Here is a 16593-nt window from a genome sequence, read left to right on the forward strand (position 1 = left end):
GTTCAGAAGGGTCAGGCATGCCAAATTTCAGTTCTGGCGATGTGTCAAGACCATCAGCCGACTGCAGAGAATCATAAAGGTCTCATTATGGACTCTTTATTCATTAGCTCTTCAGGCACATTGTGGGTGCCAACTTGTAACCAAAAAGGAGGGGAATCCACTTCAGAGGGCTGTTCCTCCTCATATATTGAGGATACAGACTAGAGTATTGTTTCAGAACAGGTTTGTAAACCTTATCCTGAATGGGCAAAGGCCTCGACAAAGTCGAAGTGGCCGTCGATGGTGTCGAAGACGGCTTCGACAATGGCGTCGGTTTACTCGCTATTGCCTTTGACTTCGGCATTGAGATGTTGGATTACGATGGAGTCGACAAAGTCGTCAAGTTCTTTGACGATTTGCGTTTCTTCGATGGTATTGAAGAAGGACTCTATTCCCGAGTCGGTACTCTCGACGAGCTCGTCTGGTCGAGCACTCTCGATGTATTGCCGGCTTCGAAGTAGTGGCCTTCGACTTCCCCGAGTTGCCCGAAGGAGCAACCGGGACATGGCTTTTGCGCGATTCTTTCGAGGGGGGGGAGAGGGTCGAGGCTGCATTCTCAATCTGCATCATTTCAGATCTAAAAGCAATCTATTTTGTCGAACATTTGATTACCTCAGTAGAGAAATCAGATGAAGAGGGAGACCTATGGCGTCTCTTCTTCGCCTTCTTTGAAGACGAAGACTGCCTCGATCGGGACGTCTGATTTCTTATGCCGGGAGGAGTCCCTAGACTCTGGACTTTTTTTTCTTTCTTCGACGAAGACTTTGAAGCCACCCTCCCCTCCAGCAGTTTACCTCTCAGTTCTCCTCGAGAGCTTTCTCGGTCATGGCCCAACATCTGTACGGTGCCCAGACATCACAGGCAGATGCGGTGAGGATCAGTAGTAGACATCTTTGAAGGAGTCGATTAAGTCATTTTCTATGAAGAAAGCTGAAGCGCGCCGTTAACAACTCAAAGCAAAAGCTTTCGGAAAAACAGAACTGAAGCCAACGGGTGCTGCATGCGCTATTTATACGGACTATTGCGTCTACGCTCGACAGAGGCCTTCGTGGGACATCGACGTGACAGCATCGCATACAGCGCCCTCTGCCGAGAACATTTTTTTCCGAAGCAGCAAAGCTGACGAGATATATCACAAGATGAGGAATACGTGGGAGAACACAATCCATTCAAAGGGGATGTTCTTTCAGCAATAGTGGCTCTGCAATAGGCACTGGAGTCAAAGGTGTAGTCATGGAGCTGGAAAATCCTCAATTAGGCCCGCCAAGTAGTCCTCAATTGTCTCCAAGATAATTTATGTAATTTGGAAAAGATTCTCAGTGGTCGTAGCCGAAACATACATCTCTGTAGCAGAGGGCATGCCAAGTGATGCTCCCTTGTTTAAAGGGGTCTGTGTAGACCAGTGGGGAAGGAGGTCCACAAGGGTTAAACCTGTAGGTGGCGAATGGAGTGCGTTCAACCCTGGTTGCAGAGGGGGCTAAATCGCCCGAACGGTATGGTCTTGGAATGGAAAACCCACAATTCTCCCAGATGAGGTCCTCCATCGAGGCTTGGGGGTCAGAGGAACCAGACTGAGACATAGCTGTTAGACCTTTCAATCACATGCTGACAATGAGAAGAGGTGGGCTTCTGCGCAGTGAACGGCATCTTCCTTACCAAACAAATCTGGATCTATGGAAAAATCAGGAACCTTATTGGCAAACAGAGAAGGAGAATATAGCATGGAAACATATGATACAGTAAGCATTTGTTTCAAATTACAGCAGGGTGTGTGCTCACATCTCAGAACAGTCCCCCTAAGTCTTTCACTGCACTATAAACAGCTCAACATTTGATCATGGGGCTCTTTCTCCACAGCGTCTCAGTTTAAAGTTCTGAACTACTTGTATTTCAGTAAGATGGGGAATAGTGTACCTACGCAAAAATGTCAAATGTATAGAAAAAAACACCAAAATATTTTGGTGCTCCACAGTGATATGGCATATGCCACTATGGGGAGAGGACCCGGTGAGCGAGAAGGCACATTAAATTGGGACAGCACAGAACCGATCCATTGTTCACATGATTCACATGTCTCTGCAGTATTTCCAGTGATCTGCCTTTTGGAAGGATAAGAGGTTGCATTTCTTGGGAGCAACTTTTAATCCCTGTACTGAACAGATACTTTTGAGCACAGAGCGGGCAGTGGCAGATGTATTACGTTTTACTTGGGAGCACAGTGCACATGAACGGGAGTAGCTGAAGACGGAGCTAGTCAAACAGCAGGGGAGAAGCAAGCCATGCACTGATTTATAGACATTGGTCTGCTATTGAGCAGACATTTTAAAAGGAATCAATTGTTGATGGACAACCACTGAGTACAGATGGGAAGACATTGGTGGGAGAGGACAGTGATAGGATGTAAAGGGTAGGAGAAGCAACATTCTATGTTAAGAGGAGCAAATAAAGAGCAGTGGAGTCAGAGGAGGAGGCTAAACAACAGTCCAGGCAAATGAGAGCAAGGATAGAAATCAGGGTTATATGGAAATGGTAGATGAGATGGGACTGGATTGGCCATATGTAGGGGGTAAATCATAGCAGTAGTGGAGGTGATGAATTAATGGAGCATGCGGTAGATGCAAAAATACAACAGCAAGATTGCAAACCATGAGGGATGGTGTAATGAGTTCAGAGGGGCTAGGATATCGGGCTGAAAGGAGGTTTGTGGCAGTTGAAGCACAAAAGGTAGTACACTTTGGCTTTAGATGAATTAAGCATTTAGCAACAAAGTGCCACCAATCAGGATAAACTGTTTGGATTAAATGGGTGGGATTACCAAAACATTTAAAATAATGACAATCTCTAGCACCCATTTTCAACAGTAAACCTCCTTACATCAGCTGTAAGTCAAACTACGAAGAATAATCCAAATGGATATGGCCAAAGCTTGGAGAGGCTTACACCCCTGTTTAGTCATTAGGGATGTTGCAAGAGAAGGAGTATGTACCAGTCAATCTAACTTAGAATCTTCACTTGGTGCTGATGCTCATACCAACTATGTGGCTAGAATTTGTCAATACTTTAGACTTCTTAAGCAGGTGAAACCCTTCATTACTGAGAAAAACTGTATAACCTTAGCTAGAGCTGTGATTCTACCCAGAATTGAATACCGTAATGCACTCTTAGTGGGTGCAAAGTAAAGGCTACCTTCACAGGCTTAAAGCCACACAAAATTAGGCTATCAGCATATCTCTTCCCCGTATAACTCATATTTCTACCATCAGAAAGAACTTGCACTGGTTACCAGTAGCCGCCCAGGTACAGTTTAAGGTTTCAACCTTAGTACACAAATGTTTGTACGGCAAGGCCCCAGCCTACCTTCAGGATAGGTTGAATAGATTTGAGCCTAAAGGAATTCTTCAATCTAGTATCTGTAGTCTTCTTGGTTGCCCTAGAATCAGATGGTCCAACGGAAAAAGCAGATGCTTCCCAGTGCTGTCAGCTTCCACGTGGAACACTATCATTGAATCTACAACAGGAAACCAACTTTCTGTCCTTTCGAAAACATTTAAAAACATCACTCTTTAACTTAGTAACCCTCTGGACGACTTCTTACTTTGGCTTGTCTTTGGATGTTTTGTTTTTTTCTTATGTGTTTGTGTGCGCCCCTATACCTACGGGCTATGGCGCATTACAAATATATAAACTAAACCTTTGACCATGGTGACATCACACATAAGGCAATTCTAATCGGATGCCATCACCTTAAGTGAGACAGGTGTGGAAACATAAGAAAGCTTACATTTCCTAATACACCAAACCGGCACTAAAGCAGACATACGACTTTTTAGATACAAGGCACATTTTCACTAGGGTGCTGCCTGACATGCCATGGAGGTGGGCATGTTATGCAAGAGGTAGACCAAGTAGAAGCAACATAGTCCAGGGGCACTGTCATGCATATAGCACTATAGTCTCATATAGCCATTTACAGACAACTTATACCAATTATTGCTGCACATGTCATATCTAAGTAATCGTATGACAAGTAAAGCCCCACATTTGCAGGTGCTGCCATAATACAGCGTGGCTAATGTAGACTTACAGATTAGGTATGGTCAAAATGACATGCATTACTCCACGTAATCTTATTTCTGGTGCTTGTATCTGCTGAGATTCACATGCTGTGCATATAGTCAGACATCTAGTGATAATCGCAGAGTATTGCATCTTTTTTCGAAGGTCGAAAAGGGACATTGACATGGGTATCACTGTAACACTATCCCTAACATGACGTGTAGTGTACCCAAAATCCTTCACACGCCAAGGTCCCCCTGGTGGTTTTTGTTCAGCCATGATAGTATGCCTGAGTCAGTACAGAAGGAGAGAAGGTGTAAGCTATCCATGTTCCTTCAACTCCAAGAGGGGAGGAAGGGTGGGCGCAGGTGAATCTAAGCAGATAAAAGCACCAGAAATAAGATTATGCCAAGTAAGATGATATGATAGGTTATTTATAACGCGTTTAGTACCCAGAGGCTACTCTTTTTTGCTCATCAATTCATTTTGAGCTACCAAGCGCATTCCCCTGGGTTAGGCATGCAGCATTTTTACACCTTGCCAGACACACCGTCAGTCTTCCGATAAATATGGTCATGTTTTTTTCTTAGACATGAAAACAACCTTTTTGAATCACTTCTTTCAACATGTAACCAACATTTGCCTTTGATAGGCATTCACTTTTACCCAGGTCTACTTTCAGAAAGTAGAGAATGTGATTACTTATACCATGTAACGGGTAACTTGGAATTGTTAAAATGAATAGGTTTGGCCAACTAACAATGTACTGCTGATCAAAGTGTAGAGAGATTTACTAAGATAAGTATGTTTTTCTCCCTTTTCTCATTCTTTCCCTTCCATTGTGATATGTCTGTATTCGTTCAGTGATGGGAAATAGGAATCTGTGGAGAAAAGAACAAAGCCTCTAGCGATTAAAACCACGACAACCAATATCAGTGCGATCGGAAATTGAACATGTATGGTCTTCTTTCTGTCCTGATGAGGGTTATGGCATGAGAATGTGTCAAGCTTAGCCCAAAAACCGAGTCGACACCAAAATCTTGTGAAGAGAAATTGACAGTGCTTCTGTGTTCAACTATGTGGCAATTCAGCACATTGAAATGATCAAAATGTTAGCCAGTAATATAAAACAAAAGTGATGTATTTTCTTTGACAAGAAAATTGTGTCCGACATCTAGGGTCTAATGGTTAGGGCTATGGCTTCATTTTAATCAAAAAGCGAAAAATTGTGTCAGTTTTGCACACATATGAATGTTTTTGGTGAATGAGGTTATGAGTGAAAGGGATGAGTACTGCATGAGATTATGAATGTTTTGTGGAGTTTTTATGAATGTGAAATGGTATTATATTCGTTTTTTTTTTAGGTCCAATTGTTCTTCATCCTGATTTTTCCCAGGCATATCGACATGGGTGATTAGGAATTGCGGATTTTGGTATCCTCTGTATCTTTATATTGCTGTTTTTTGTGATAATGTGTACATGAAAGAAAAAATAATTAAATTATCAATAAATATTTTTTGAAGGGATTGTATCTTAATAGTTCTTCTTGAATAATTGAATGCCAAGAGAGTCAATACATACCTATGGGAATTGGTACTTTTTGTAGCGTACTTTCAGAAAGTAGCCACATTGTATTGCTGGGCATGCAAAGCGTGGGTGCATGAATTTGGCATGTAAATCGCACAGTCATTGCAGAATGTCTCTCAGTTGGCACTGGCGCAGTGTCTCCATTTATTAATATACATTGCACATTCTAGGGCATATGCTACACTGCACCCTTACCAGCCAGTGTGTTCACTAGTTCAGCGGCTGTCAATCCCCTGCTGGATACCAAGGAGCTGTTTTTAGCTACTGCTTATCGAATCTTAATTTCAATCCCTGCAAGTCAGAGCTCTGTGAGTGGAATAGTCCAATAGTAGGATGTGAACATAGGGAAATGTTGTTAACCCCAGGCAGAGGAATGGGAAAGACAAAAATTTAGGAGGCTCCTATACAATGCCAGATAATGCAGTAAAGAGGGGCCTGGGTCAATATATCCCAATATTTTTCCTTGATCATTACTAAATCATAAAAGATCAAACCTTGTGGAGATATACACGTTATAAGACATAGTGACAAGATACAGAGTTCATCTGCCTATGCAAGTGGCTGAAAGTTAATATATAAATTTATAACACAAATAGCTTAATTTAGTGTACTTGAGATGTAATATTTACTAATGAAATGTTGACAATACTTGCAAGTGCATGACCAGAAAGTGTTGAGAAAATAATGAGAATCCATTTCTGCATAGACAAGAGACGAAGTAATATGATACAGCAGGGAAACTAAGACAGCTCTTTAGGATCTTTTCCGTTATCTTATTAAGTATTTATACTCTGCCCATCACCACTCACTTATGGCATATACAAAACCTCTTGAAATGCTGTGCACAGAGGTCAAAATTTCAAGGTGCAAGCTACTAGCAGGAATCCAAAGTCGATTGTCCCTCAATTCTCCACATGGACACACCACCACATTTCTTGCTCACTAAGACTCAATCACAGTTGAATAAGCATAGTAAATGCTTCTTAAGATAACCCTTGAGGGAATGACACTATCGCTGTAGGAACTCGGACTGAGCACCATCAACCTTATTGGGGGATTTTGCCTGGATAATCGACTACAATTCTACATCTTTTCCAGTCGGTACAGAGGTGGTGACATGCTCTGTGATACAGTCTGATTGCATTACCTGGTGTGAAAAGGTGTCCATAACTTCAGGCTAAGCCTTTCGGCTCAATATATTCCCATTAAGAGGGACTGGAAAATGTGTGCGACCTACCTTTGAACAGGTAGCATTAGGTCTAGGAAACCTCATTGGTACCGAGAACCTTTTACAAAACCTGTACTGTGTCAGTTTGCGAATCACTCTTACCCAAAAGGTGCGATGCACTCCTTTTACCCACAAACTAAGATGGCCCCAAGTACGGGACCCGTCTTGAGCAGGGAGAAGAGAGGAGTGCTCAGAAACATCAGATGAATCCCATCACAAGGCTGACCGGAAGCCCTTCAAATAAGGTAGTCTAACGGATACTTTCACTCCCTAAAAACTAGTCAGCTACTCCCAAAAAATAAAACTGGGCAGTAGAAATACTCCCAACAAAAATGGGAAACAGACACAGCTCAAAGGATATGTTTGGATCACTGGACAAAGCTATACTATCTGATCGAAAGAGGTAAACATGTACCATTCAGTATCTTGGTGCATAGAAGCATTTCTTACAAAAACATTTTCTTCTAAGTGTAAAACATTTGTACTCACTTATTATACTCCCACAGGGAATGGGACTTACTTTTTTTACTCCCTAAAAAATCATTTTACTCGCAACTTTAGAAAATAGGGAGTAAAACACACTTCAAAATCTTACCTGGAGCACTGCTGGCAGGAATTCACAGGGCGATGATCTCCCAGTGGGTCAGCCACCAAGAACTACAAATCATGGCCACGCATTGCTTAAAACTGTTGCAGAAAGCCTTGAGTTGATAAAGCCATGTACAAAATAGTGCTGCCCCATAACACCAAAGCAATTTTATGAAGCAAAACGTATGCTTTTGAGATAATGTGCTTACCCACAAAGCATTGCTCCATAGTTAGAAATTAGGTGATCTTGCAGGAATGGCTTCTGGATGGCACTGTGGTATGTGTGGCTTCTTAGCCGAGATAGAATATTCTACTATAACATTTCAGATAAAGGGTTTTTTTTTAGGCTTTTTTAATCCACAATAATGTTCATGGCGTTTCACAGTCAAATATCAATAAAGCAAAAAATGAGCACAACAATCCCACTCCAGTTGCCATACCTGCATTCTCACCAGTGAGACTACTGTAGGGCGGTGGGGCATCCGTTCCTGCCTGTGAAGTCTCTCCTGGCTCCTCTTCATTCTGCAACTAAACACAACACCACAATAAATTATAAATGGCTGCAATAACTAAGAAGTATGAATATGCGTATAAGAGCGCAAACATGCAAAGTGGCAAATTATTTGTTTCCATGTTCTCCATTATGGTCAACATTGCAATTAAACACCTTAAAACAGTTTAGTAGCTGGATAATATATTTTTTCTACAGGCGTATTATCTTGTGAACAGGTGGGAACATTTTGTAGCACTCCATTACATAAATGGAGCATTTCTCCTCAGTTATTGTCACATACACTCAAAACAGTTAAATGCCTAGGAAAAAGCATACATAATCAACATAAGAAACAACGAAATGAGAAACACTGCAGCATTTTGCACACACAAATATGGGTTCATGTAGCAAAATGTTTCAGGCGGGGAATAAGGCAAAGCACAAAATGTAACCAGTCTGAAATGGAGTAATAACATTTTACAAGTCAATTAAGGCATCTCCAATTGAGTATATATATTGTGAAATGGGACAACACAAAGGTGGTAAGAGAAAAATCTAACCAAACACTAACCTATCAAGGAAAGACAACAAATTGTCATTTAATCGTTGTTTGACTATTTGGGGTTTGGTTAAATATGCTAGGTGTAAATCAATCATCTTACTTGTGGTAGAACACAGTGGTAATCATTTATCTCACCAATGGTAACCGTTTTATGCCGATCTGGAGAGGATAGAGATGAGCTCTTACGTCAGCAGCTAGAGGAATTAGAGTTCAGGACTGGATGGGCAGAGGCCTGCGATGGGGCCACTCCCAATGCCAGTTCAACAGAACTACAACCCTAAGGTGAGTTTGTGGGCCCCCAAGTGATCCATCTAAGAAAGAAGACGTTAAGGAGATTTTTCCAAGGCCCTCTACTGAGGGGTGAGAAATCAAATGACCTAACGTTACACAATGCTCCTACCAAAAGATAGACCAAACTCAATTATTGGTAGCTATGGCGGAGCAACCAGGCTTCACTCAAGGGTTGAGGAAAAGCTAGTGGACAAAGTTAGATCCAAATAGAACCCCCCCCCCTTCCAACCTCCCAACAGAATACACCACACTGAAAGATATACACTATTTATTTAGAATTACACATGTAGCAAATATCAGTTCAAATAAGCACTTTTTAACACAGTGTATCAAATATGTAGCAAAACAGTAACAGGGCCTAGACAAAACCTTTCCAATACTATGCATGGCCTGTGGTATACTAGATAAAAGGAAGGCTGAGGGTAGGGAGAAAATGGAAACCATACAAAAATAAAATTCATCTACACAGTTATAATCGGGTCCCACAAATGCCAGAAAAGAACAGTCACAGTAATCCCCACAACCTATACTATGTGATAAACCACTTCTACACATGCAATCCCGATGCAGAAGACTGGAACACAGAACTTTAGCCAAAGCAGGCTGCAGTATCATTTGAGGAGGCGCTTTGGGGAAGAAGAAAAAAAATAGCTTCCCAGCCACTGGTTGCCCCATCCCACTGGAGAAACAGTACCAGGTTTCTTGCTTGATGGTCAATGTATCGAACAAAGGGCAAAAGTCATGCCGGTTGTTTAAAAGGATAGGAGTGCTCTCCCTTTTGGGAGAGGCAACACAAGTATGTCCTGGAGTTCGTCATGAGTACAAAAAAATGGTTTGCATGGGAATGCATCTGAATGGCTCCACCTGATCAATGGGAAGAAGCGCTGCACAGGGACCCTTCTAATCACAGGAGAGGCAGAGCTTTGCTGCTGTGTTTTCTGAGGGTCAGGAGATGCTGGCACAGTGCTTCAGTCGCCGTCGTATGGCATGTTCTACTTAGGCCTTTGGATGGAATCCCAGCATTTGATTAAGTATTGATGCAAAATGTCAATTTTATTCCTAAAATGAAGGCTTCTGGCGGATCCCAACCTCAATTCATAACTTCATGCAACATACAAACTTTTGGAGGCCAGTCCATCAGTACTGGGCACCACATACAAACATTTGCAGGCCTTTTCCAGGCAAACTCAGGGCATGTAAATTCCAGGAGAATCACAGAAATCGTCTACCCAAGGCATGCACCCGCAAAAACAGAGATCCGGACCAGAGCGAACATGGTTAATGGCACCATACTGTAGCCCCCGCTTTCCGGACACACCCCCACCGCCCAGGCCAGCCAGTAGGGAGGGGCGCTGCACCACCAAATAAAATTGCTGACAACCGGAGATGTGCTACACCCGAGTTCTTAAATCACTAATGGACACAGACACAAGAGTGAATTGTATAGGGATCCCAACAGGGACCCCTCTTATTTATTAACACACTTATCTTTTAAACCTTTTACCTTTTATTTTCCCTAGGATTCCTCTGGCTTGCGCACCATCTGACTGGGGACCTGCTATGTCAGCTCACCCTTCCTTGGAGGGGTCTTGGGGAGCCTTTGGGTGTGTCTGACGCAACAGACCCCTAACCTAAACTCAGGTACCACCCACATGGAGTGTGAGGCCAAAGGATGGCCTATGTGGATGGTCCCATCTCACTAGGCAACCTCAGCAAGGCCGTCACGCTGTCCTGCCAACTCCCGCCAGTGTACCTCCCCTCTACCCCTTCATCTACTTAACATGCATAAATATATTTAATGTCTTACAACTTTTAAACCTACATAACATATCCTCTAATGTCCCAACTCTACACGTCCAACTACCCAATTAACCTACATAACAGTAATTAAATATACAAATAGAACTATATATACATATATATTTACAAACAACATGTAACACACAAAACACTGTCACAATGGGAGACTGCTGCAGTAAATCGCATCCTTCATAGTACCTTCCATGGGTCTTTCCTTGGTATCGCTAGCACACTTATGAATGTCTGGGAAGCTGATGAAAGAGCAGGATGTTGGATTTAGTGCAGGGTGGCTGGTGATGGCTGAGGCCTACTGGCAATGATGTGCCTGGAGCCTGGCCCCACTGTTCATTCTTCTAGGTGTGCCCGTTCACCACATGGGCCCACCCCTGATCACCACGTGCAACCCACCCTCTTCATTGCTCCAGTGCAGCCCCCTGTGCGAGTGGGGATCTACCCTTCGCTGCTGCGGCCTCACAGCCTTTTGCAAGGTGTATTGGGGGGGTGGAGGGGTCAGCCCCACAGCCTTTTGCCGGGCGGTGGGGGCACCTGCACTCACCGCCACCCTCAGAGGTTTTTGAAACTGTTCATGGTGACCCAGTTAGCGTGGGGGACACACCACATCACCACCGCCCGCCGTGGCATTTTCGGTCTTCAGGGTGGGCCCTGTTGGCGGGGGGGTGTAGGGGATACCAACCAAGGCATTGTGAAAATCGAGCGACGCCTTTAGCTTTGGGGCGGCCCGACATCAGCACTGCGTGGCGCTGCATTTTTCTGTCTTAAGGGTGGGTCCCGTTGGCGGGGGGACTCCCACCCGCTGCATTGAGAAAATCTTCAGGGCAGCCTTGTTAGCATGGGGGACGCCCAGCGCAGCCATCTGGTTTTAGGTGGCGCCCCAATACCTGCCAACCCAGGAATTTTCTTCACCACTCCATCCTTCTGGTTGGAGCAGACTTCTCTGCTCTTTGCCTCCTGGGCTGCGACTGGCATATGCAACCTGGGAGAATTTGAAGGGGCGTCTCACTGGTCACGAGACGGGTAGTCTGGGGCACAGCCGGGCAGCCTGGCCTGGGCCACCCTCCTCAAGCAGCCCCCACTGGGCTGTTCTTTTTATTCGGCCCAGGAAGTACCCTGGATGCTGACTGGGCCATTGAAACTGCTGGGCCCATCCGGTTTGGTCCCCAGACACGCAGACACCTGCCACGGCCCCGGGCAGCCCCCTGGTTTATTCTTTGGGGTGGGCTCCACCACATGGAGCCCAGTGCCATTTCTGGATTAGGGCCAAGGGGGACTACTCTAGGCAGTGAACCCCCTTCGAGCAGCATAATGGTCCCCAAGGAGGTACAAACCAAGGATTTCATCCACAGTGAGGTAAGGAATGGACTAGTACAGCCAATGGAAAATCTAGTTGAGATGGAAAAACATGGAAAGTGCTGCTCAGTCCAACCTCGGAAGGTAATTTAACAGGAAGCACATAATTAAGCATTTGAGCTACCAGTGGCTGAGAGCAACTTTATTTGCCCCACTCTTTGCCTAGTGACAAACTCATCCTTTGTGATGGCTTTAGCTATGAGTCAATGTGACCATTTGACTAAATTGAGGAAGTATAGTTACCAATAATGGACTACATTACACTTTGGAGTCCTGTCTAACCCTCAAGTATGTCAGACAGAATGAGTTTATCGCTTAACTTTACATGATCCAGATAACACTGGGAGCCAGTAGATGGGCCTTTTGTTATTCCCCTGCCTTAAAGTGGGAGAAGTCAGCAGCACGTGACATCTAATCTGCCTGCAAAACACACGGAGGGTGAGTTAGAAAACCTCCTACAATGACTGATCCTCATCCCAAGGGGACTAAAAGATTACAGGAAGAGTATATGTAATACTACAATTTGGATTACAAACGTTACCACATTCCTTAGTGGTCATCACTGTAGAGAAAGTGTTTCATTCAGAAGGATTAATTAGATAAAAGGGAGAGAGGGACTACAAGTAGCAGACATGATTGAGGGACACCACGGAAAACAGGATTTGTGTTGCATATTAGAATACCACCTCTTTAAACAATATGTACTACTTCTTGGTGTGTGGTACTTTCCATCACTTCCCTCAAGGGTGGGCCATAAGAACGTTCATTTTCACAGGTATGATACCAAGATGAATGCCTGCACAATGACAACAGATGTGGCCGTTCCCCAACAAGTAAAACAGAAGAAAACTAGGGTAGTTGGTTATAGTGAAAAGAAACGTGGGGCAACATTTTAACACAGTCGTCAATTCTGGATTAACATGCTGTTGCACTACTGCATCATCTGACAAAGAAAGAAATATTTAGGAGAAAATCTAAACTCAATAGAGTTTATGGAACTGTATCATAATTTAGGACAAGGTAATTTGCCTGATAGAAAGGCCTGTCCTTTGTACATCAAGATAGGTTCTAGTTCGTCACCAACAACTAGAATATGTATGGACTTGAGCAACAGATTTTCCCCCCATCGGCGAGCCACCCCCAGCACCGTCAGCCTTCTTTGCCGTCATCCAACCTATGAAGGGAGTGTCAGTCACTGCATTCGCCTCAAAGTGCATTCGCCTCAACCTTCATCCCCCCCCCAACCCCACCTTTGACTCCCCCCTCCGACTCAGTCCTTGCTAACCTGCACCTCTCCATCTCGAACACCATTGACATCCTTGCGCCTGTCATGAAGATCTGCCTAAAACCTGCCTCCAAATACTGGTATGACACTGATCTAGTGTCTCTGAAAAGTAAGTGCAGTTTGCTGGAAAAAAGTAGCAGACCTCGATATATGATATGATATATGATATGGTATTTGTAACGCGCCTATACACAAGTGTTTCAAGGCGCGACGAGGCAGGGAGGGGGGTACAAGGGGAGACAGAAAACGATCCTACTAGGCCAGGTGTCATTCAGATCGCGCAAGTGCAGGGGTAGGGGAGGGGAAAAGTGCAAGGGGAGGGGGGGGAAGTGCAGGACAAGGTAAGAGGCGTACGTAATAAATAAATAAATAGGGCCAGCTGGTGGCAAGTGTGAGGTAAGTGCAGAACAAGTGCTGGGGGAGGGGGGGCTGTAGGGATACAGAGACAGACCCGCAGTGCAAAGGGGTTCCAGGGCATCAGTGCAAGTGGAGAGTGGCAGGGCCCAGGACCGAGGCCGTTTAGAGTGGTCCAATTGCAGGATCAGTGCAGCTTCAGTGAAAATTAATTAGCCGCTCAGCAGGGGAGAGGGAGCGGGAAAGCAGAAGCAAAGAGGAAGGTTTTGAGGTGCTTCCGGAACCGGAGATGGTTCTCCTCAAGTTTCAGGGAGGCAGGAAGGCTGTTCCAGAGGGAGGCCCCTGCCGCGGAGAGAGATCTACCCCAGCTCGTTGCTTCGAGAAGCGGCTAACTCTGAGGGAGTTGGCGGCGGATGAGCGAAGGGCTCGGTAAGGAAGATATTTGGGAAGAGAGAGTTGAAGGTATTTAGGACCCAGGCCCCAGAAGGCCTTGTGGACAATGCAGAGGGTTTTGAACTTTATCCTCGCAGCCACTGGGAGCCAGTGTAGAGATTTCAGTCCTGGAGAGATACGGTCCCTGGGCTTGAGGCCAAGGACAAGTCTCGCAGTTCTGTTCTGGATGAGTTGCAGAGGGCGGAGAGTGGAGGCAGGCAGATTAAGATAGAGGCTGTTACAGTAGTCCAGCTTCGAGAGAACCAGGGCTCGGGAGACAGTGAGCTTCTGGGAGAAGGAGAGGAAGGGAAGAATACCTCTGAGGAGGTGCAGCTGGTAGTGTGACCTCTTGGCGACGTCAGAAATATGAGGAGAGAAGGAGAGTGTGGAGTGAGAAACTGGCATGCCACCTGCACCAAAAGGCAATATCGCATCTGTATCCGCTTCAAGAAGCGGGCCCACACCCAAGGCGCATCTCCGGAGCCACTAACACCACAGCCAAACTTTCCAAAATCTGCAAGGAACTCGCCAAACCAGCCGCAGTCTTGACCTCCCTTTGCAGGCTCTCTGCACAACTTTGGCCTCCCATTTCACATCAAAAACTCTGGACATCTTGTCCTCACTCTCCTCCACTCCCCTGCCTGCCTCCCTTGGCTTCTCTCCTTCCAACCCCTTTACTCTCCTCCCTCCTGTCCATAGTGCCGGGTGAGGTCTCTAAATTGGTGCGCTCTATGAAGGTCTCCTCGAAACAGGTGCTCCCCTGCTCCTCCAGAACCATTAAGGACAACATCTCTCTCGCCTCGGCTCTTGCTGACTTATGTAACCACTCTTCCTCCACTGGCTCTTTCCCTATATCCCTCAAGCAGTCCCTTGTGCACCATCTTAAAAAAGCCATCTGCTGAACCCTCCTGCCCAGCTAACTACCGCCCTATTTCCACTACCCCTTACTGGGTAAACTTTTGGAGAAGCTGGTCCTCCCCCAACTGACCCGCCACACTGATCTTGTTGGTTGCCTCCATGACCATCAATCTGGATTCCGAGCATCCAGAGGCCCGGAAACTGCTCTCCTGAACACCTGTGAAACCATGCTCGCAAAGCTCTACTCAACTCTCCCGCTGTTCTGATTATCCTTGATCTCTCCTCTGCTTTTGACACATCAACCATTCCATCCTGAAACGACTGACACACACTCAGCATCATTGACCGGGCACTGAATTGGCCGATGTCTTCTCTCACCAACCACTCTTCCCAATTGCAATTGGGCCCTTTCTCCTACGCTATCTCACTCTCTACTTGTGCGTCCCCCAGGGCTTTATTCTATCGTTGATAGGATAAAGCCCTGGGGCACGCACAAGTAGAGAGTGAGATCACCTTGGCTCTTCAATATCTTTCTTGCCCCTTTTGCTCACCCGATTTCCTCCTTCTCTCCTCATTTCCAGTGTTATGCAGATGACACAGCTTTCCTTCAAATTTCCCTCTACTACATCCTCTTACTCCTCTCTGATCCCCCCAACTGTCTGTCCGCCATTCAGGCATGGTGCTCAGCTAATGATCACTGACTGAATGCCAGTAAGACAGAGATCCTTCGACTAGGATCACCTGCGCCCTCTTTGGGTCCTCTACCCCCAACATCTTGCAAGGCCAAAATCCTCAGGGTCATTGCCGATTCCGCTCCCTCCTTCATCCCCCACATCATGGACCTTACCAAGAAGTCCCACTTCCTGCTCCACCTCCTCAGAGGCATTCTTCCTTTCACCGTCCCCCAAAAGCTCAATGTCTCCAGAGCTCTGGCCCTCTGGACTACTGAAACTGCCTCTTTCTCAATCTTCCCCTTTCCTCACTACGCCCCCTCCAGCTAATCCAGAATAGGGCTGCAAGATTTATCCTTGGCCTCAAGCCGAGGGACCGTAGCTCTACAGCCCTAAAATCTCTCGACTGGCTCCTGGTGGTTGCAAGAATCAAATGCAAGACCCTCTGCATCATGCACAAGGCCTTCTGGGGTCTGGCACCACGCTATCTCCAATTTTCCCTTCCCAAATACTCCTCTGCTAGAGCCCTATGCCCCTTCTTGACCCCTTGGGGGTGCAGGTCTCTCTCCTCGGCTGACGCCTCCCTTTGGAACAGCCTCCATGCCCTTCTCAGACTGGAGCCATAACTCCTCAAGTTCCAGAAACTGCTGCTGTGACCAGCAGCCTGATCCTCATGAATCTCACAGGATTCCAGGTCCTTCTTAGTCGATACCAGCATCCCCCAACGCCCCGCCCCCCACACACTGTACTGCCTGTGCGAGCCCCTGCTTTGTGGCTCTACACCCCACCCACGGGAGTCACCTGCACTAGCACTTAACTGGAGGTTCTCCTCCGTGGCTCCCCTTAGCAATTCCCCCCAGGCCCTCAACCAGCACTGCCTACTCCTATGCCCCTCCTCCCCCCGCTTATCTCCTGCACCGCTCCTCACTGTACTTGCATGCCCGAACGCCACAAGGCCTAGTAGGACCATGACTGTTTTAC

General features: G+C 45.7%; 1 protein-coding gene across 1 annotated transcript in view; it reads right to left on the reverse strand.

Annotated features, from left to right (window-relative positions):
- Positions 1-16593, reverse strand: part of NDFIP1 (Nedd4 family interacting protein 1) — a 639788-nt gene that overhangs the window by 420302 nt on the left and 202893 nt on the right. Inside the window, exon 2 of the mRNA XM_069652470.1 lies at positions 7939-8026. Within this exon, the coding sequence (XP_069508571.1) occupies positions 7939-8026 (88 nt within the window). The remainder of the gene's footprint in view (positions 1-7938; positions 8027-16593) is intronic.

The sequence above is a fragment of the Ambystoma mexicanum genome, chromosome 3p, assembly GCF_040938575.1.
Source record: "Ambystoma mexicanum isolate Mex_15411 chromosome 3p, UKY_AmexF1_1, whole genome shotgun sequence".
NCBI classification, from domain to species: domain Eukaryota; kingdom Metazoa; phylum Chordata; class Amphibia; order Caudata; family Ambystomatidae; genus Ambystoma; species Ambystoma mexicanum.